The 19,693-nt window shown below is 39.7% G+C and overlaps 1 protein-coding gene across 1 annotated transcript in view; it reads left to right on the top strand.

Moving 5' to 3' along the window:
- ALKBH8 (alkB homolog 8, tRNA methyltransferase) overlaps positions 1 to 18,930 on the top strand; it is a 44,706-nt gene extending 25,776 nt beyond the window's left edge. Inside the window, exons 9-13 of the mRNA XM_030958030.1 lie at positions 4,110 to 4,216; positions 7,223 to 7,377; positions 8,174 to 8,439; positions 16,195 to 16,344; positions 18,219 to 18,930. Coding sequence (XP_030813890.1) covers positions 4,110 to 4,216; positions 7,223 to 7,377; positions 8,174 to 8,439; positions 16,195 to 16,344; positions 18,219 to 18,788 — 1,248 coding nt within the window. The 3' untranslated portion in view covers positions 18,789 to 18,930. The remainder of the gene's footprint in view (positions 1 to 4,109; positions 4,217 to 7,222; positions 7,378 to 8,173; positions 8,440 to 16,194; positions 16,345 to 18,218) is intronic.
- The last annotated feature ends 763 nt before the right edge of the window (positions 18,931 to 19,693 follow it).

Genomic DNA, 19,693 nt, shown 5'->3' on the forward strand with positions numbered 1-19,693 from the left:
TCTGCATAGAGCCCCACTGTGTTGTTCAAGCTCTGTGTGTGGGCTCTAAACCTCTCAGCTGTCTTTGAAGTAGACATTCTTTTTCATCTGTTTTACATGTGAGAAACTGTTATGTAGGCTGATAATCTGTCTTTGCTCTCTGAAAATTCAGTAAATAATGTCAGAGACTTGAGAAGCATTCCACATTGTACTTTTTTTAGCTTTAGAGTATGTTTCGTCTAAGGTAGTCTATTATCATCAAATACAAATTGCATCAGAGACAAAGCTTAGAAAAATAATTGCCAGTCCCCACTGTAGCTGTGAATTTCTTATTGACATTGTCTTTATAGCTCTGGTGCATTATTTCTGTTTTCCCTTTGAATCTTAACTTGTTTGATAGGCTAGTCATTCACCTTCATCCTCCTACTCTTTCATGAAGTACAGTACCACTGCACTGAAAGGTGGTGCAGACTTCTGCACCCTGAGGTGTTAAGAAAAAGATACTTTATTCCCTTCTTATGTTGGATTATTTTCTGATTTTTGTATTTTGCCATATTTTATGCTACAAGGAACAATGTTCACAATGTGGGTGTCTATTTGCTTTGAGGTTTAGCCATCCTTGAAAGCTATTTACTGGTTCATGTGCTCCCTTGTCATGAACATTTTCTCTTAAATAACTTGGCATCATGACAAATTATTTAAAACCACAAGTAGGTATTAGCTGTTTCTTTTTAAGTTTTGGGTTTTTTGCTATATTCAGAGACTCACATTTTTCCATAGTAGAAGGAAAAAGGTAAAACTTATATAACACCCACTGTTTTTATGTTTTTATTGTAATCCTTGGATGATACACCATGAGCTAGCTAGAAATTTGATCTTTATTGACTCTGCCATCTAAGAGAAAAAAGAAGATAGGTAGAAACAAAAATAGTAATTGGAAATAGCTCCTGTGGAGCAAAGCTGTCATGAAGCAGATTGATTCAGCAGTGGCAAAGTTGCTTTATTGATTGTAAGTCCTTAGTAAATTAAAAAGAGGAGCAAATGTGTTAATCTTCTGTGTGCGTGTGTGTTTGACAGTGACAATTGAGAATGCTCTGCCAGGATAAAGACACATAGAGGAGTGTGGGAATGTTATCTACTTCAGTCAGTAGCAGGCTTGCCAGAGATAAGAATAGGGTTTTTCAGAAATCCTTCTGGGTTGAATGTTCTTTACTGTGCTGTAAACAAAGGACAGAGGAAGTACTCCTGCTTGGTTTTTTAAGCATTCAGATGCAATTAGTCTAGGTAAAGGAATGAAGCATAGGAATTATAATAATTTTCTTCAGGTGCTTCTTAAATTTTATTCTCCGTCTCAGCTGCAATGTAAAATTTGTTGTTAATAGATCAGTGCAAAACCTTAATATATTCTAGCTTAGGACCTCAATCTGCTTCATAAGCAAAAGTCAATTTTGGATTTGGATTTTTTTTACTCTTTAATTACTGCTGATTACTTTATGTCATTGCCCATTTGCAAGTAAATTAATAGTTTATTTATATTTTCCAACCCAAATCATCACAACTTCTTATAAGGATGAAATTCAGTTAGATGGGGGAGCAGCTACACAAAGTGACATTATAGTACAGAAGCTTTCCCTTCCCAGAAAAGCAGGAACAGAGCTGGGATTCTGTTCTGGTGAGGACTAGATGTCACCAAGAGAAATTCTTGCTTTTCAGCCTCAAATTCTGCACCATCAGAAATTTTGTTTCATTTATTTGTTGTTGGGTTAATGTAGTTGAAATTTAGCCAGGAGAACATGCTCTTCTTTATTTTCTGGCCATTGCTGCCTGAAAATCCAGCTGCCAGGGATAGTTTTGTGGCTCTTATTCCCAAGGTGTCACCTGCCTATAGAGCACTCTGAACATCTGTTGTTTTGGATGCACAGTTGTTTACAGGACTGGGTTTGAGGAACATCTCCTGTGAAGAGGCTCTGGGGCCACACAGATGGTAGGGGAAAAGGAATTGGAGATGAATGAGGTAAAACAGCAGAGAAGGCATGGAGCTGGAGATGCTGTTGTTTCCCACTACTTTGTATGGAGTCACCAGCCTGGCATGTTGAAGTGAAAGGGAACAGGGTCCACTTGCGCCCTGGAGGGAGATGGGAACTGGAAATGCAGTGGACCCATTAAAGGTCTCCTCATTGATTCATGGATAAAGTACAGTTTTTTAATATCATCTTCAAGAATAGAGCTTTGTAGTTACTACTGACTCAGAAGGAGGACCAGTGGGGTAACAGGATTCCTTCCAGGAAAGAATCTAGACATTCTTGTGCTCAGCTTGGACTCTGTCTTGTCCCCTCTACTCATGTCCCCAGCAGCAGTGAGCCAGAGAGGCATAAGACAGACTGAGGCATCATCTCACCCATTTCATCTGACCACTTCACCCCTCTTTTTCTTTCTTTACTTGCTGGTCCTGTTTAGTTATCTTCTGATTTATTGCCTGGCCATATAGCTGCATCTTTTTGCAGAGACTTGCTGATACTGTTCTTTACAGGACAGCATCCCCATCAGATTTGTAAAGTCCACTGTACTTTCTCCTTTCTCACCCCATGCTTCTTTGAGGTTTCTTAGAAGAAATTGCAAAGTCCAAAGTACCGTAGCAAGTGGCTGCCATTCATCTATTTGTGCAGCAATTGAAGCATTTCATGATCATTAATCAGAACTTACAGTTATGCTTTATTACTCTTCCCTGATATCTCTCTACCCCTTTCAACCCCACTTTTTGTCACCCTTATCACTTTTTGCCTTAGATAGCCCAACAGGAGAAGCTGTGTCACTCTGAGTGGTAGTACAGCATAAATAATTCTTTTCCTAAAAATGTAAATGCCACTGTGCTTTGCTTCAGTGTGCACAACATTAAATAGTAATTGTTGTTAGTGGCAATTTGTAGTGTTTAAGAGTCTTGCTTATTCAGACTCTGTCATGCTGGGTTTTTATGCTGAATGACTGATTGTTGCACCACTGTTTTTCTTTGTGAAACGCATCTGTACGCAGAAGGAGAACTGCCTAATTTGTTTCAATCTGGCATACTGGAGTAAGTCTGCTTTTAAATTGCATACTTAGTAGGTTACAAATCAGATGGCAGCATTTTCATGGTGCTAATTCTCCAGCGTACCAGGAACTGCTGACTTGAATAGGTTTTGACCACTTTTCAGTAAGTCTTCTGTAACTCATTTGGCTTGCTTAAATGACCTGCTCCTTATTTTCCACAGCAAGTGTTTCTCTCATTTGGGAAATGTAAAAGGATAACATTCCTAGCCCAAGCAGAATCAAAATGTACCACTGCCATCTGGGCTGTGAAATTGGAATAAAGCTGAAAGCGTTACCTCAGTATATTGCCATGGCTGGAAGCCAGATGACAGATAATAAAAGGATGGTCTGTTAGTTGGCACATTAGTCAGGATCTTGGGATGTGCTTGTTGTGCTTCAAATCCCCAAGAATGTGGGCTGGTTGGAAATTATTTGTCTCACCTAATACTGCTTATCTGCATGTTATGTATCTACTGAGCTAATTGTCTCATCTCATCCACTATGAGCGGATAGGCAATTCCAGAGGGCATGGGGTCGTTCCACATCACTTAGCTCTACATTTACACTAGGATGAATAACCCTGTGGAGAAACTTGTCTCTCTGTGTAGACATCACAAAAAGACAGTAGCTGATGGCCTTAGTCCAGGTACATAACTTTCAGATACTTGAGATGCAGCAAATGAGCCCTCTCTTCCTCTCATGCAGCTGCCTTTAGTTGTGGGGTAGCAGTCCTTTCCTGCCTCACAGGTACACAGAGATTAAACAGTGCTACTGTTCTTACAAAGTGTTTACAATGAAAAGAAATTAATATGTAATTATAGTTATCTCTATATACATATATTTGTGACTGCCTGAGATTTGAACATCATGCTGAAAGGGAGGGAGTTTTAGGACAGGGGACCTGGAGGCTTTTGCATCCCTAGGAAATATGTAGCTGTTTCATAGCAATATTCAGTTGAACGCATTAGAGAAACAAACAAAGCTACGACTTGAGAATACCTGGCTTATATATGAAGCTCTGTAAGTCGTGCTCCTTCATGGTGACTGGTTTTGTTTCTTTTTAGATTGTGATGGATTTCAAACATCCTGATGGCCATACAGTGGCAATTATGTTGCCCCGATGCAGTTTACTGGTGATGACTGGAGAATCCAGATACCTGTGGACACATGGGTATGTGTAAGAGTTCCTGCATTGCTGATAACAGAGGAACAATAAATGTCGTTTGTTTGCTTTTTTTAAAAGACATTCTGTGTTTAAAATTGCCTGAAGAAATCAAGTCAAGTTTTATAATTAATATCCAAATTCACTCCTCTGCTCAGATGCTGCTTAGGTTAAATTGAAAAACTTGGGGATTTAGGGCGCTAATTGCCAGTCCCTGAGGTGTAGTTTCCTGGTGCTGTCGTAAGTGAAGTTTCAGTCGGAAATCGCTCTCACATGTGCAGTGTGAAAGTTCTCAATGACTCTGAGCTGGCAAAGAATTGATTGTAGTGCAATTAGTGTCACCATTCCCTTTCTCTCTTTTCAGCCCACAACTTTTCCCATTGGATTACATATGCCAAAGGCTTGAGAGTTTAAAAGATTGACTTCCCCTGCACTGAGAGCTTGAGGGTGGCAGAGGGGAGTCTTCCTGAGCTGTTCCCAGCTGCTTTAGGGACACTTTAGCTACTGGTAAGACTGCATTGAGCAGTTTTGGGATGCTGCTAAGAGTATTTCTTGAAATACATCTTGAGGCTGTGCTTATTGTAGAATTTAAATACATGTTTTTTAAATCATGCACCACTGGGAGATACTTAAAATTGGAGTGCTGAAATTGGCAAAAAGGCTAAAATCTTGCTGAGCTCTGAGTGTGACAGTAATGCATTTCAGGAGCGTATGGCAGCCCTGTATTGGACAGAAATGCCCATAGTAAGCATTTCTTCCTTTGTTTGACCCAAGCCATCACTGATTCAGCAGTCAATTGGAGACACTAATTACATTCTGTGTCAATTAAACACCAAATCCTTTTATTAGCAGAAAATTTTCTGCCTTTTAATTTTGCTGGTTAATATGTATTATGAAAACAGGTGAATATGAAATTCCTGATACATTACATTGTTAATTTTAGAGAGCTCTTATACCACCTGTATATTTCCTCGTTAAATTAAATAAAGTTGTAAAAAGCACTTGCTACTTCTGATGTGCCTCAGTATAGAAGCCTCGGGCAGTGAACTCTCTTGCTGTTTGATATACAGGACTGAATACAGATACTGGCATTGTAATCTTCTTATGCTGTCCTGTCTAATACCATCAGCTGCATTTTGGAAAGGTCATGTACAGCTCTGAGAACACAGTGCAGTTTCCCTGTCAGTGACGTTGCTGGCCAGGGAAGCTGGTGGGCAGTCCCCAACCCCAGGCATCCGGCAGCTCCATGGACCGTGCTGAGGCCAGTTTGGAACACCAGCCCCGGGTCAGGGTAGTGGCTGTGCACAGACAGAGCTGGGCGTGCATCTGAGGCTGTAACTGGAACAAGGGTCAGGAGGACAGCCTCCATTTAAACACAGCTTCCAGGGGAAGGAGGGCTTGCCCTTTCTGAGGCCTCAGCTTTCTCCAGGGCTACCAGCTCTGCTCCTTCCAAGCCAGCCCTGGGCAGCCACACTCCCAGGAGGCAGAACGATACATGCTGGGCACTTACAGTACTGGTCAGCAGTCAGTGAAGTTGGAATAGTATATCTGTCTGTTAAGATGTGTAATGGGATTATTACTTAACTCCCTTGTACCTTCAAGTGATGGTTGTCTTTTGAGAACCAATTAATAAACTGTATTGAAAATTAAGATCCCAGACCTTTCTACTCATGTACAAATGGTTCCTGTGCTGGTTCTTGTCCATCTTTCCTAAATATATTTCTTCTGTATGTTTTTAAAAGCAGTAGTGGGTGAAGATACTCAACTGGAGTAAGCTTTGCATGATGCCGCTGGAACATCGTATTGAAATCAAAATTAAAATCATCCAGCAAGAAGTTATAACTAATTCACTTGCATACATAATGTCAAAACATATTTAATAACATTTGTGAGGCCTTTTATCTACACCTCAGGAGTCAAATTGTAAGAGCACAAGAGTCAGTTTTGCAATTAATCTGGACATGTTTTTAGTGTGTATGCTTGGATGCCAAGGAATTTGAGACTTTCTTTTGACCCCATTAACAAAGTACACAGGAAAAGCATTTTTGTTCAGTTCTCTGTAAAAGGGAAACACATTGTTTAGAAATAAGCTTATGCAGTGTCATCAAGGGGGACAAAAGATGTATTCTGTTTTTGACTCATAGGTGAAAGTAGAATTCTGACTTTTCTGATAAAGTTCATTAGTCATGTTTTTCATATTTGGTTGGATAACTTGGCAAAACTATATTCTTGGCACTGCAATAGTAAAACCACTCTGTGCCAAGCAAGAGGGGGTGCAGCATTTTATTTTTGACATTGGGAAGTCCTCATAATAGTAATGAAAGGAAGTGAGAGAGAGGAACAAAACCGAGGAGAGACAAGAGATGTACAATGCAGTTGTTCGCTACCCAGTGACTGATGCCCAGCCCGTCCCCCAGTTCATACACTGAGCAGGATGCTCTCTTTTATGAAATATCCCTCTGGCCAGTTTGGGTCAGCTGGCCTGGCCGTGCTCTCTCCCAGCTTCTTGTGCCCTCCTCACTGGCAGAGCATGGGAAACTGAAAAGTCCTTACTTAGACTAAGCATTACTGAGAAACAACTGCAACATTAATGTGTCACCAACACTATCCTCGTCCTAAATCCAAAACACAGCACTGCTGCTGTTAGCACAGATGCTTAGAAGAAAATTAACTCTATCCAGCCAAAACCAGGACAAAAATAAATGTATTTAAAAAATATTTATAAAAAAGTATGAGACAAATAAACAATCAAACTTCATGGAAGAAAATGGAGGGAGGGAAGGGAAATGTAATTACATGCAATTAAACAGCACTTCAATTCATGTCATTAGTTTATGTGTCATCTCTTGTCTCTAGGAAATTGAATAAGTTGAAAACTGAGAGGCAGAAATATGTTAAATAGGATGTTGTAATTGTATTTCTCAGTGTAGGGATGGCCTTCTTAGAAAGATGGATTGTGGGTTTTTTTCTGATGCAAATTGAATTATTCCTTTATTTTGTATTGCTTTATTTTAGGATCACACCCAGAAAATATGATGTTGTTCAAGCATCAGAACTTGGGCAAAAAGTTAGAACAATCACTGCTGATGTTGGGGATTTAACATTAAATCGAAGGGAAACAAGGACATCATTTACATTCAGGAAAGTGAGGAGAAGCCCTTGCAATTGCAGTAAGTGTCTAGAGGCAATCAAGTCAAAATTTATCACCAATAGGTAGCTTTTTTTACTTTGAGAAAATAATTTGATTCCTTTGGGTAGTTTTGGCAGTCGTCATAGCTATTCCTGGATCGTTCATAGTATACTATATAGCTTGAATTGCTTGCATTCATGTGGTTGCTGGAGTTTCTCTATACAGGAAGGCATTTGGCTTGCTCCAGAGCCAGGAAAGTAATCTGGAGTCTTGTGTTTCATTGGTATTTCAAGTGTTTAATAATGTAACAAAACAGAAATAATTACTATTCTTCAAGTTTTTTCCTCAATTTTTTTTTTTTTTGGAGGGGGCCTCTAATTTTGGGAAAATAGGTACATAGAGAAGAAGAAGTAGTCATATCTGCTGTGACAGAGCCACATAAAGTGCCTTAGGGCAGTAGAAATAATAATAGACAGGTGGCTCAGTAATTACATGGCACTGAAGTCCATTTATGTCCTTAAAACAGAATTTCAGAGGCTGAATTGTAATGATGTCATGGTCTTTGGCATTGGGGGCAGTTTTGAGAACATAAACATCATTAACACAGCAGATTAATGATCACTGCAAACAGCCTCTGGTACATGTGGGCTGGTTACTTATTTTCAGGTCATCAAACACTTCCGTATTTGACCTGTGTTTCAGTTTTTAAAAGATACAGGAGGATTGAAGCATTTTTTGCATTTTAATATTTCACTTTTAATTTAATTTTACTAAATATGCTTAATCAATGAGGAATTGCTTAAAAATGAATATTTTGTATCTGTTGCCGTATCTAGTTTACCCATCTGTCTGTGACAGCCAGAAAGGACAGCAGAGACTGGTGCAGCCTTCATTTCCCCAGAATGAGATGGAGGCCTCAAAGCTGGAGCAAGAATATGTACACAAGGTGTATGAAGAGATTGCCACACACTTCAGCAGTACCAGGCACAGCCCATGGCCCCGAATTGTAGAGTTTCTCAGGTCCCTGCCAACAGGGTCAATAGTGGCTGATATTGGTTGTGGCAATGGGAAGTACCTTGGCATGAATGAGGATTTGTACATGGTAAGTAGTAGCTCCTGTCATTTGTTTTCGCTGGTTCTGGTGTTTATTCTGTCATGCACTTGCTGAGGTTCAGGTTGGCATTGGAAGAATGCCAAGAACAGAAAGCTATTTCCTGATCCAAGATAAAGTACCAATTATCTTAACTTTCCACCTGTATTCATTATGTCCTTTACTTTTTTCCTTTTTTTCAAAGCCACTTCTACTTTGTAATTCAAAATACATCATGAAAAATAGTAATGGATGCAGTGGATTGAAAAACTGTAATGGATGGTTTAGGCTTTCTTGTCATTGGTGTTGAATAAATTTATTAAAGGGTTGGGCAATTTGAATGCTTCCAATGAAATTTTCATTTGTTTGGTGAGTGGGTGAAATCTCCATGGGCAATGCTATTTTTCATAACCTCTTCAGTTCACAGTGGCCTGGTGATACGTCTCATTTGTGAATGATGTCATGTTTGGCTGTTCTACCTCTGGCTCTATGCACAGGCCCAGTAAATATGCCAACATAAAATTCACAGGGAGATCTCAACTTTGGTACAGATTTCTGGCCTTTCACTCCCTTTTCTTCACTTTCAGACAGTTCTGACATAATTCTTGCTCATTTTCTTTCTTTCACTGCCTCACAGTCTGTACTTAGTCCAGTTTTATGTCTCTCCCTTCCTATCAGGGAGAGATGAAGTATGTACAAATATGAACCAAAAGATAGCTTTCATTGCAGATATTTAAAAGACCTTTTCGGGGGAAATAAAAAAAAGTCAAACTTGCTATTGTTTTAACCCAAGAGAAATCTCAGAGAAGTGTATGTTATGGTATCTGCTCTCTCCTGTTCCAGGATTGTCTGATTCTTTCACATGTTTGTGCTGTGTAACACTCTGAAGTCCATCACACTTGAAAACTTCTATGTAGGGCAAGGCATTCATTATTGATAATAAAACTTGGAGTTGTTTGTCTTTTTCAGGAGCCTGTCCTGTTATTTGTATTCAGCTAAAAAAGATAAGTTGTTATTTACAATGCTGTTTGTGTTAGTAAATTACCTCCCTTACTGTTCTTATGGGCTAGAACAACATCAACCAATTAATAAGTAGGCATCTTCATGCCTGATTGGTGTAGCCCAGTTATTAATTTCAGTATATTTCAGTCTTTTTGTCTTTCAGTCTTGACTGCTATAAGAAAAATCAGCAAGCCTAACTATAGAGGAGAAACATTTATCAGAGTATCATGAGGGTAGACTGGTCCTAGAATGGATCTGGTAAATTGCAGTTGTGGAGGTTTGTGGTAGACTTGTAAAGTGAAATTAATGCAAGATGCTGTATTCAGAAATTGCCAGCATCAGTCTGTTTTCTAGACACAATTAACCAGCTAAGGAAAGGAAAGATCACACATACTGGCTGGCAGTAAAAGGAAAGCCAGCTCCTCTCTGTTACTTTAGGAGTTGCCTAATTTCATATGTGTCTGCAGGAGAAATAAAAAACATGAAAAATAACAGTTAAAGGGAGGAAACTATTAAAGAAGCCATTGAAGCAGTTGAAAAATAGAATCTGGGAATTGCTTCATTCAGTTGGCCTCCCTTGACATTTTATTTTCCAGTGGTGACAACTAGTGGTTCTTAGATGGAGATAGACTCTAGACTTTGTATTTGGTTGTTTTCATCTACAAGTCAGCACAGAGCCTCAGGAGGATGGACTTGACTCCTTCTTTCTACCAGATTTTTTTTTCTGTAGCAGCCAAAATGTGGTTAAAGAAAACCCTGTGTATATTGTGTTTGCAGGTGTTTTTAAACTTTTGACAAAGTATCTCAAGTGCTGTTCCACCTACCATGGTTTAATCATGGAGCTGAGGGTGAGGGATTACACAATGTTTTATGTATCAGGTGCATTGTTGGGATAAAAGGAATGGTCTCTAGATGCAGGGCATCAGTTTTATTCCTTATTTACTCATATTTAGTTGGAAGCATAAAATCCAGGCATAACTTAGTAAATTCTACGTCTCTTTTTTATGCAAAGTGTAATGGAACTCTTAGCCCAGGTTCTGTTGGGAAAGAAGCAATAAAGCAGTGCTGTGAAATTAGGAGTTGTGTAGGGATTGGGTAAGGCACTGTTGGCACAGCTCTGTAGCTTGGGGTGTTTTGACTCAGAAATACTGAAAACCTGAGGCAAGCATTCCCCGAAGGCAAGCAATATGCTTTTATGCTTTAAGTAGCAGTGCTAATGGTAGATCACAGCTAAGGTAGCTCTCTTGATGTTTTACTCTTCAGGTACTGTCTGAAAACATCTCCACTGTGGCCTGTGCTGTTGTAGTTGCTTCAGTTTCCCTGGATTATTAAATGTGGCCTCATCTACTTGAGTATCCCGTGTGACAGTGACATGCACGAGTGCATCTGTGCTCAGCAAAAGTGAAACTGCTGTAATGGCTGCATTATTCTGACACAGTGAGAGAGCAGCAATTCCATGACAAACAAATTCAGATTAAGGATGTATCAGCTAGAGATGGAATCCATGTCTGATGGAGCTAGCACAAAGGCTGGAGAAATGTTGAATTTAACAGTTTCAGATTACTTTTTCTGTCTCACCCACCTTGTTATTGTTTAAATGACAGCAAAAAAGAGGCATGGTTTTAGTGTTGTTTTTTGACAGTTCTCTCCTCACCCAATCTCACTTGGGGAATTATTTTAACAGATTTTATTTAAGGTGCTTTCAAACTTAATAGTCATCTCTGTAAGCAGAGCTTTTCTTTTTATGGAACAGTGTGTTCCAGCCTTAGCCATTCCCCTGATTACCACGAGGGTTTCATTGATGTTATTGCAGTGATCTCATTAATTTCTATGCACTTCAGCTTTGTCTCCTTATTTCCAATGTTCAGGTAGGTGTGGCAATGTATAAGTCTCTGCAGGAACATTCAAAATCCTCACAGGGCTACAGTGTGAATGAAAAGCCATTGAAGTCTTTCAAATTTGTGGTTTACATTTTTAATTGAACTGATAAATTGGTGGGAAATTCAGTGGCAAATAACTGAAAATGCCATAGGGTAGATATGTTTTGGTTTTGTATAAAGAAATTACTCTGATTGACAGAGTAATGATGATAGGAAAAAAAATATGCCAATAGAGGAGCCAGAATGATTTGCTTTAATCCAGACATTCCTGTTTCTGGTGTGGGTGTGTGGGTGTGTGTGTGTCTGTGTCATTCAGAGGTAATTGGTAACACGGTTTATATTTCACTTTTGCTCTGAGACTTTTGCTCTGGACTTTTGCTCTGAGATGTGCACCTCTCTATTCTGCATTACTGTCCCAAATTACAATCTACTAGAATTATATAAAAATTTGATTTTTTCAGGGTATGAGGAGGAGAGAGGGTGAATATTTTCTGTGGTATAGTTGCATAAAGTTGGGTGGCTTTTAGTTCACTGGGTTTGTACAGATTGGGAATAGATTCCTCTCCCAATGACTTTTTAGTAGTGGGTAAAAGCAGGAGGAACAAAACCAATTAGTAAATGTATACCTGGAGTAAGTTCACCATTTCTTAGTAATTGAAGGGTGACGCAGATGAACCTTTCCTGCTCTTTTCTCTCAGTGAATAAGAGTCATTAGATGGGTGAGAGATCTGGGAAGAGAGCTCAAGAAACTGGGCAAGAGCAGCACAAAACTAGAATGAAAGCTGAATTGCTCAACTTGGTTCTGTTGCTCTGTCACTGAGAAAGGAACTCCAGGTCTTAGGCACAGCACTTTGCTTTCAGAGATACCCTGACTACATGCAATGGAAAAGCAAAACACTACATGAAAGGAATGCTGAAAGCCTGACTCGGATGAATTGTTTGCTGGAATATAATTTGGTTTCTTGAGCTTTTCATGCTGTTAGTTATAGCTGAGGCTTGTCTCTGGAGAGCGACATAATTCCATTCAGTGGCTGGATTTCAGAATTAGATGTCGTTTTGTTCATTGCTCTGTAATGTGCTGAATAAATCAGGTTCCCAGATACTTACATGAACTAAATCTACCAGGCTGAATTAGTTATAATGAGATAATGTAGAAAGAAAACACGTAGTGGTGGGTAACCTCAACCTGTCTTTACTTATCTTTTTTTCAGCATGCAAGAGGGTTTATCTTTTGCAGATTTGCAGCATAACTACAAAGCAAGCTATTTATTAGTGTCTTTTCCCCCCAGTGATCTATACCAAACCACTGCATTGAATAGATTTTATAAAATCTACTTTAGCTATTCCTTGCTGTAAAGGTGGAGGTGAAGGCGCATGGGAACATGATGGAGCAGGATGGCATAAATGCCTATATTATCCATTTCCAGAAAGTCAGTACAGAGCTGCTGAACACTCAGACAAGTCACAGGCATTATATTTGTTTCTCCCTCCTTTCTCCTCCTTTATCTTTTTCTTTTTTTTTTGCATTATCCAGTGTGCCCAGACAGGGTGTGGTATGCCAGAATGATAACACACCTTTGCCCCTTTCCTAAGTTTTGTGTTTGTCGTAGTTCTAGTTACAGAGTTACAGGCTTCTATACTAATACAGATTTCCTGTCTTAAAGTAAGAGTTGGATGCAGTTAATATTTATCCTTATACACTGAAAATCAGTGCCTGAAATCCAAGTGGATTTCAGTCACAGTAACTGTCAGTGGCCACTCTTGAGCACCTGTGAGCCATTGTTTACATCACAAAAAGTGGTGAAGAGATGGCTGGAGGTACTTCCCAAAAGGCAGGGATGTGGGAATCGATGTCTGGAGCAAAATCTGAGAAACCTGAGAAGCCAGCCTCCTTTATGGGAATATTGAAAGGTGTGGAATGACTTGCTGAGGTAGACTCAGTTGAATAATCAGCCATGCTATTTGAGATGTATATGAGAAATTGTGGAGTTTGAGCGAGGAATTTGATTTGGAAAGCTGAGGTATAAGAAATGATTGAGAAGAATCATAGATAATAAGAAATAGAAAGCCTAAAAGCATACACATAGCTTGACTCACCAAGAGATGTACTAGATTCTTCTGGGTTTGGGCAACAGACTAATAATGATTCATCTGCCTTTCTCCACTCTTCTGGAAGAGACGCCAGCAAAGACAACAAATATCCTGTCCTGAGCATCAAAAATAAGAGATATGAACTGGCAAAATTAAAGCTTTCCAGCTATATTTTGAGATTAGTTTTAAATATTTTGATTATATATTTAATTAGAGAGAAAAAAACCTGTTCTCAATTAAAACAGTCCTTTGAACTCTTCTGTAGATAAAATTTCATCAAATCAAAGCTTCTTCATGCTTTAAAGTTTAAAAATCGGTTAGTAATGGAATTGGGAAAAGTTGAGTTTGGGATCTCTGCTCCTTGCTGTAAATGTTTTCTGTACTAATAAAACCACAGATAGACCAATTTAAGGTAGCTTTTTGCTACCTTATTGTTTTTTTAAGTGACCGAAACAAATGCATTTTGGTTTTTAATAAATGCATGTTTCTTGCAAGTCAGAAAATGCAGGAATGTGGTGATTATAATTATTTTGAAATACCACCTAGAGATAATTCTAGCAAAGATGCTAAAGTTGCCTAGTTTCAATGCCGGGCATCTGTGGTGATTCCTGGTGTGTTCACCATTTATGCATATATGCATAGCACCTGGTGTCCTGTTTACATTTAAAACCATGTGAAGTTTTAGCCTAGTGTGCCTATTTTAGAGCAGCTGTGTGTTCAAAGTGTTCTGTTTCAAGGTCTCCATTTTCACTGTGGAACAACATCTCTTTCCTTTGGATGTACATTTGCTTTAGAAAGTATGTCAATGCAAGTAAACCTGACCTCCTAATATTTGCTATAATTTAGATGCAAATGAGAACTTTACAATCTGGCAGTCATGCCTTTGTTCTCATTCTCAGTTCATTGGATTTCATCAACATACATTGTAGTCCTTTTCAAGGTCATTTTGGGAATGGGGGATTGTGTTCCATTATCCAGCCCATTTTCCCTATAGATGTGGAGGTCCAAAGCAGTTCCTTGTGGGAAAGCTTGCCATCAGTGGAAGCTCCAAGTTTTCTTCTTCGTCCTTTTGCCAGCACTGAATTCGGTCCTTTGAGTTTTATTATTAAGTACTGCAAGCCAATGTCTTAATTGCAGAAGTAGTTAAAGGTACTGGTAATGAGGTGTGCAATCACTAACGTGCAGATTGTCAGAGTAATTAAAGACACTTCAGTTGGCTACCAGTGTAAAATGATGGGGATTTGTTTGCATTCAAGGAAGCAAGGATTTCTTTTTTTTAATTCATAAACAACACAATACACTCAGTGCTTCAGTAAATGCGAGAGACCAAGGAATGAGTGTGAAGAAAGCAATGTTAGGATTGATCTTTTCAGGTCTGTTTATTGCTAATTGGTTAATATATACATATTCATAGATTTTGTGGAGGATTATTGTCAGGTTGGCATTTTCACAACTGTTTCATTTACTTTGGATCAAAAGTCAGGGACCTGAGTAGAAGGCAGCTCACTGGTAAGCTTTCAGGAAATAAGGCTGGAGCAGAATTCTGGTTTTCTTCAAAACTGTGGTGGTAGGCTGAAAGATAAAAGGTCTTGAACAGATAAAATGAAAAATTATGATGAAAAATAAATATATTTTCATTAATCATTGCAAAAGAGGTTTTTAATTTTAGTGGTACTGTTATCTCTTCTGGGTTGATTAAGCAGGGTCAGTTTGCTATTCTTCCTGCGTCAAAGACGATTTAGTATTCTTTCGGTGTCAAATGCAATAAACACTATCAACAGTAATTATTTAGGATTCTGAACCTATTCTCTACTATCTACTTGTTGCTAGTCATTGAAAACAAATACATTTATTATTCTCATACATGCAGAGTTTGGTATACAACCTGGTAGCAGGGCTTTGGTTTGTGTATTCAGTATGCATGGCAGACATGAAAACAAGGCTGGCACATGCCTCACTATTTCTTTCAGAAAGTGTCTTGATCAATTGTTTTTATGCAAGCATGTAAAAAACATTTCTAGATGCTGATTTTTCAAAGGTGGTAAGTTTTGTCTTACTGCATGTGATGTGGATACTGTGCAGGTGTGGCGGGCTGACCGCTGGGTTTAAAAGGGGAAAAAATTAATGTTTTATTAGGCATTCAGAGATGGTTCTAGGGGTCACTTCACTGGACTGTACAGAACCTTGTAAAATTATGTTGAGCTTAAATTTTTTGTGGATTGTGATAATGAGGGGTAAGAGAAAGATATCTGAGCACTTTCTCACACTCAAATGACAAAACTTGAGTGGTGAGTGAGGCTGTATGCTGTACTTTAGTGATACCACCAAAGTCACTGGATACTTGTTTACATTTGTAGATCAGCTTTTGTGAGTTCACTATTTTGGTGCTTCAAATGTTGTCAAGTTAAAAATGGCAGTTGAAATGAAAAGAGCATACTGAGATTAGGTCACATCTCATTTTGCTCATTTCAAGACACCTTGAATGAATTTTGAAGTAAAGTTAGGTTGAAACCTGATCTGTCTTGAGCTGGTTCAAAATGAGAGTGCTATAATAAGCTGTCTAATAGCCCGTCTTTTATCTTTGTTTTAAGTCAGTGTCAGGGTTGTTTTCTTTTTGTCTTATATACTCCTCTTAAGGCTATTTTCTCACACTTGCTTTTGTTTTGATTTTAAACTGTGTTCCCTTAGTAGGAGACTCTGATGACTCTGTTACTGTAAGCATCAAATGAAAATCATATTCCAGTCGTATAATTATCCTCTCATGAAAAGCTTAATGAAACATTTTCTGTTCTAGGTTGGCTGTGATCGCAGCAAAAACCTGGTGGATATTTGTGGAGAAAAACATTTCCAGGCGTTTGTCTGTGATGCCCTGTCAGTGCCAATCCGCAGTGGTTCCTGTGATGCCTGCATCTCTATTGCTGTAATCCACCACTTCTCCACAGCAGTAAGTCACCCCTCTCTGCTCCACTGTACTGTTGGGTTGCTGTGCAGAGCTGCTAATACTGCAATACAAGCAAAGGCAAGAACAAAATGGGAAGAAATCCAAGGTTTGCATTTGGTGTAAGCAGTTGTCAGAGCAGAGTTAACCTGTTGTGCTACTGCTGCTTCTTAGACTTTCTGTTCACATTCTCCTCCTGCTTCTCAGATGACCTTGTTCCCCCTGAAGCTTTGGTCCTCTGTTTGGGTTTCATTTTCGTGTGCTTGTAATTAATGACACTGGAGAAGGGGGCTCTGCTTTGGGAGTCAAGACATCTATTATTTCCTGGGTCAGATATTGGGCTCTTGGACAGATCTTGTGATTTTGGGTTTTTTAATCTCTGCATTGGTTGTCCATCTCCAAACAAAAGGGAGACTGCTCACCAGTCTGCTATATCTCTGGGCTGGATAAGGTTCTCCTGGCAGAAACTGTGCCATGGTAACAAGTTTCTAGATCATCTTAGAGGCCCCACGGATCTTTCCATATCATAAATACAGTGAATGTTTCCAAATCCAGTAAACAAAGTAGAAGGAACTCTGTTTTGGAGAAGGCTGACATTTCTGTTTGTCTGGTCAGAGGACCTGTGTTTAAGCTATAAGTCTGACTCCTTCAGCTGCAAACTTAGCCTGTGCATCATCGGGTGTGGTAGATTTGAATCTGGGATTTTAAATACTGAATCACTGTCTTGGTTTAGAGCAAAATTTTGGGAGAGAGAGAGAGTCTTCAGAGGGGCTCTAGTAGGAGGATAAATTTAATCGGCTCTTTTTTCTTACAACTAGTTCGGGAGAAAATACTTTTTTGAAGAAAAGTGGAAAAAAGCTGTTTATTAAACAATAGAACCTAACAATATTAAAACAATAAAACCCCTTGCCGCTCTAAAAGAGATGACTAATTGAGAAAACCCCCCCCGGTTGCAGCTCAGCTCACTCAGTCTCTTATCAGTCTTTCTGGTGCTGGAATTCTCACAGGCCAGGCCTGGCCTGGCCCGGTGGCCACAGGTGTGAGCTGCCGGTGCTTCCCTGGGTGTTCAGTCCAGAGCAGGTTCCAAGAGGTCCAAAGAAAAGGAAAAGAAAAACTACAGTCCAGGGACTCTTCTTTGCTTCAGCCAGCTAAAACTAACCAAAAGCAAAAGGAGAGCTCTCTGTCTTGCCGTCTGTCTGTCCGCAGACAACACAGTCCTGGAGGAGGAATGCGGGGGAGTACGTGCAAATGTCTGAGCGAAGGAAAAAAAAAAGAACTGTGCGATTCTTTTCTCCTCCCTTTCACTCTCTGCAACAAGTCTTAAAGGTGCAAAACTTATTATTATTCAGCATAAACTAATGAGACGATTTGGGGATAAAAGCATCATATAGTCAACCCAGGACAATCACCTTCTTGAAAAGGTGTCTGTCTTTTTCAGGTGGGCTGATATGTCCAAGAAATCATGCTCAGCACAGAACTATTTTCAAATGGCAAAGAATAGTAGAATCATTGAGGAGACCTTTAAGATCATCAAGTCCCACTGTTAACTCAGCACTACCTTCACCACTAAACCATGTCCCTGAGTGCCATATCTACAGGGCAATGTGGTTAAATACCTCCAGGGATGGTGAATCCACCACTGCCCTGGACAGCCTATTCCAGTGCTTGACATGAATGATGTCTTGATGAAGAAATTGTGTTTAGGAAAATGTCTTGGCTTGCACACAGTTATGGGCTATATTATGAATGAAAGTAAATTGTGGGGAAAAAAACGTTCTTTTCAACTTTTATTGTATCTTGGGTAAGGAGAAACTGCTGCCATTCCATTCTCTTGACTTCTTGTTTATGTAGCAGCTTCACACTTTGGCTTTCCTTTCCAGGAACGGAGACTGGCTACTATTCGGGAACTAGCTCGGCTTCTAAGACCTGGTGGAACAGCACTCATTTATGTCTGGGCAATGGAACAAGAATACAAAAACCAGAAGTCTAAATACCTTAAGGAAAAGAATGGTAGTAAAAACAAAGACAAGGAAATGAATACTGGCACAGCCCAGAGATCACTTAATGACCAAGGGCCTGATAACAGCAGCCAAGACTCAGCATGGTCTGACCAACTCCTTAATGACTTGAAGGATGAAAGCTGTGGTGCCAAGCCAGTAGCAGACTTCAGACTGCCTGTTCACACTAACAGAACCTCCTTTCACTCTCAAGATTTGCTGGTTCCCTGGCACCTGAAAGGTGGTACAAAAAAGAAAAAGGAAAGTATTGATACAGTGGTGGTTCCAGGCAGCTCCAAAGAATTGCAAGAACTCAGCCCTGTTTTCCACCGCTATTACCATGTGTTCTCTGAAGGGGAACTGGAAGCAGTGTGCAGATCCCTGGATTGTGTGAGAGTTCAAAAGAGTTACTATGATCAGGGAAACTGGTGTGTGATTCTAGAAAAGTTGTAGCCTGTGATGCTTCCTCTACTATCTGTAGAGTTTTCTTTGTTTTTTATAGTGAAAGGTATTTTGTGACAGGTATTTTTAATGCAGGCTGCAGCTATTGCCTCTTTTAAAATAGCAGAATAAAGATTGTGCATTGAGTTAATAACAGTGGATAGCACTGTGTGCATATGTTAACCAAACAATGGCCAAACTCAGCTACCACCTCTGCAGTGTTTGCTTTACTTCTCTGAACTACAGTGAAGAGGATTACAGTGGGAAAATACTGCCCATGCAAATCACTAAGACCAGTGTTGAGCTTTTAAAGACAGAGGGTCTGGTTCTCCCTTCTGTTACATTTTATATTGATGTAGCTGCAGTGCTTTCCCTGCAGTCCGCAGCTAACTGGAATGGAGCTCTGGGCAGGAAAGGCAGAGCTGTTTGCTGTGTAAAATTGTGGAGGAGGGAGTGAATGGCATATGAAGCAGTTAAGCTGAAGAGTCAAACTGTTGCCACAAGTTTGGTCTTGCGTGTTTTGGTGTCCATGAGTGATGACAGATCTCTTTCAGTTTGGAATTTACTCTCTTGGTTGTGGTAATAATGATTTCCTCCAAGGGAACTGAAAAGATATTGGGGATAGCACAGAATTTTTTCTCTTTCTTGACTCTCAAATACCCACAATTCATGCTGTCCATCCCCAGATTTCTGTAGCTCTTCATTGTAGTGTTGTGTGAAAGCTCCTGTGAGGTGTGAGTTCCAGCCCAGCTGGAACAGCCAGACCAGCATTCCTACACACCTGCATTCCTACGAGTGCGCGTCTCTATGCCTTTAGCACCAGGAGCTGTGGGGGTGGGGTGACCCTGAGATCCCCCAGGGGAAAAAGGGAAAAATATTAAAGTGAAGGCAATATTGGTGCAGGTTTTCTGGTGGGT

This window comes from Camarhynchus parvulus, chromosome 1 (assembly GCF_901933205.1).
Source record: "Camarhynchus parvulus chromosome 1, STF_HiC, whole genome shotgun sequence".
NCBI lineage: Eukaryota > Metazoa > Chordata > Aves > Passeriformes > Thraupidae > Camarhynchus > Camarhynchus parvulus.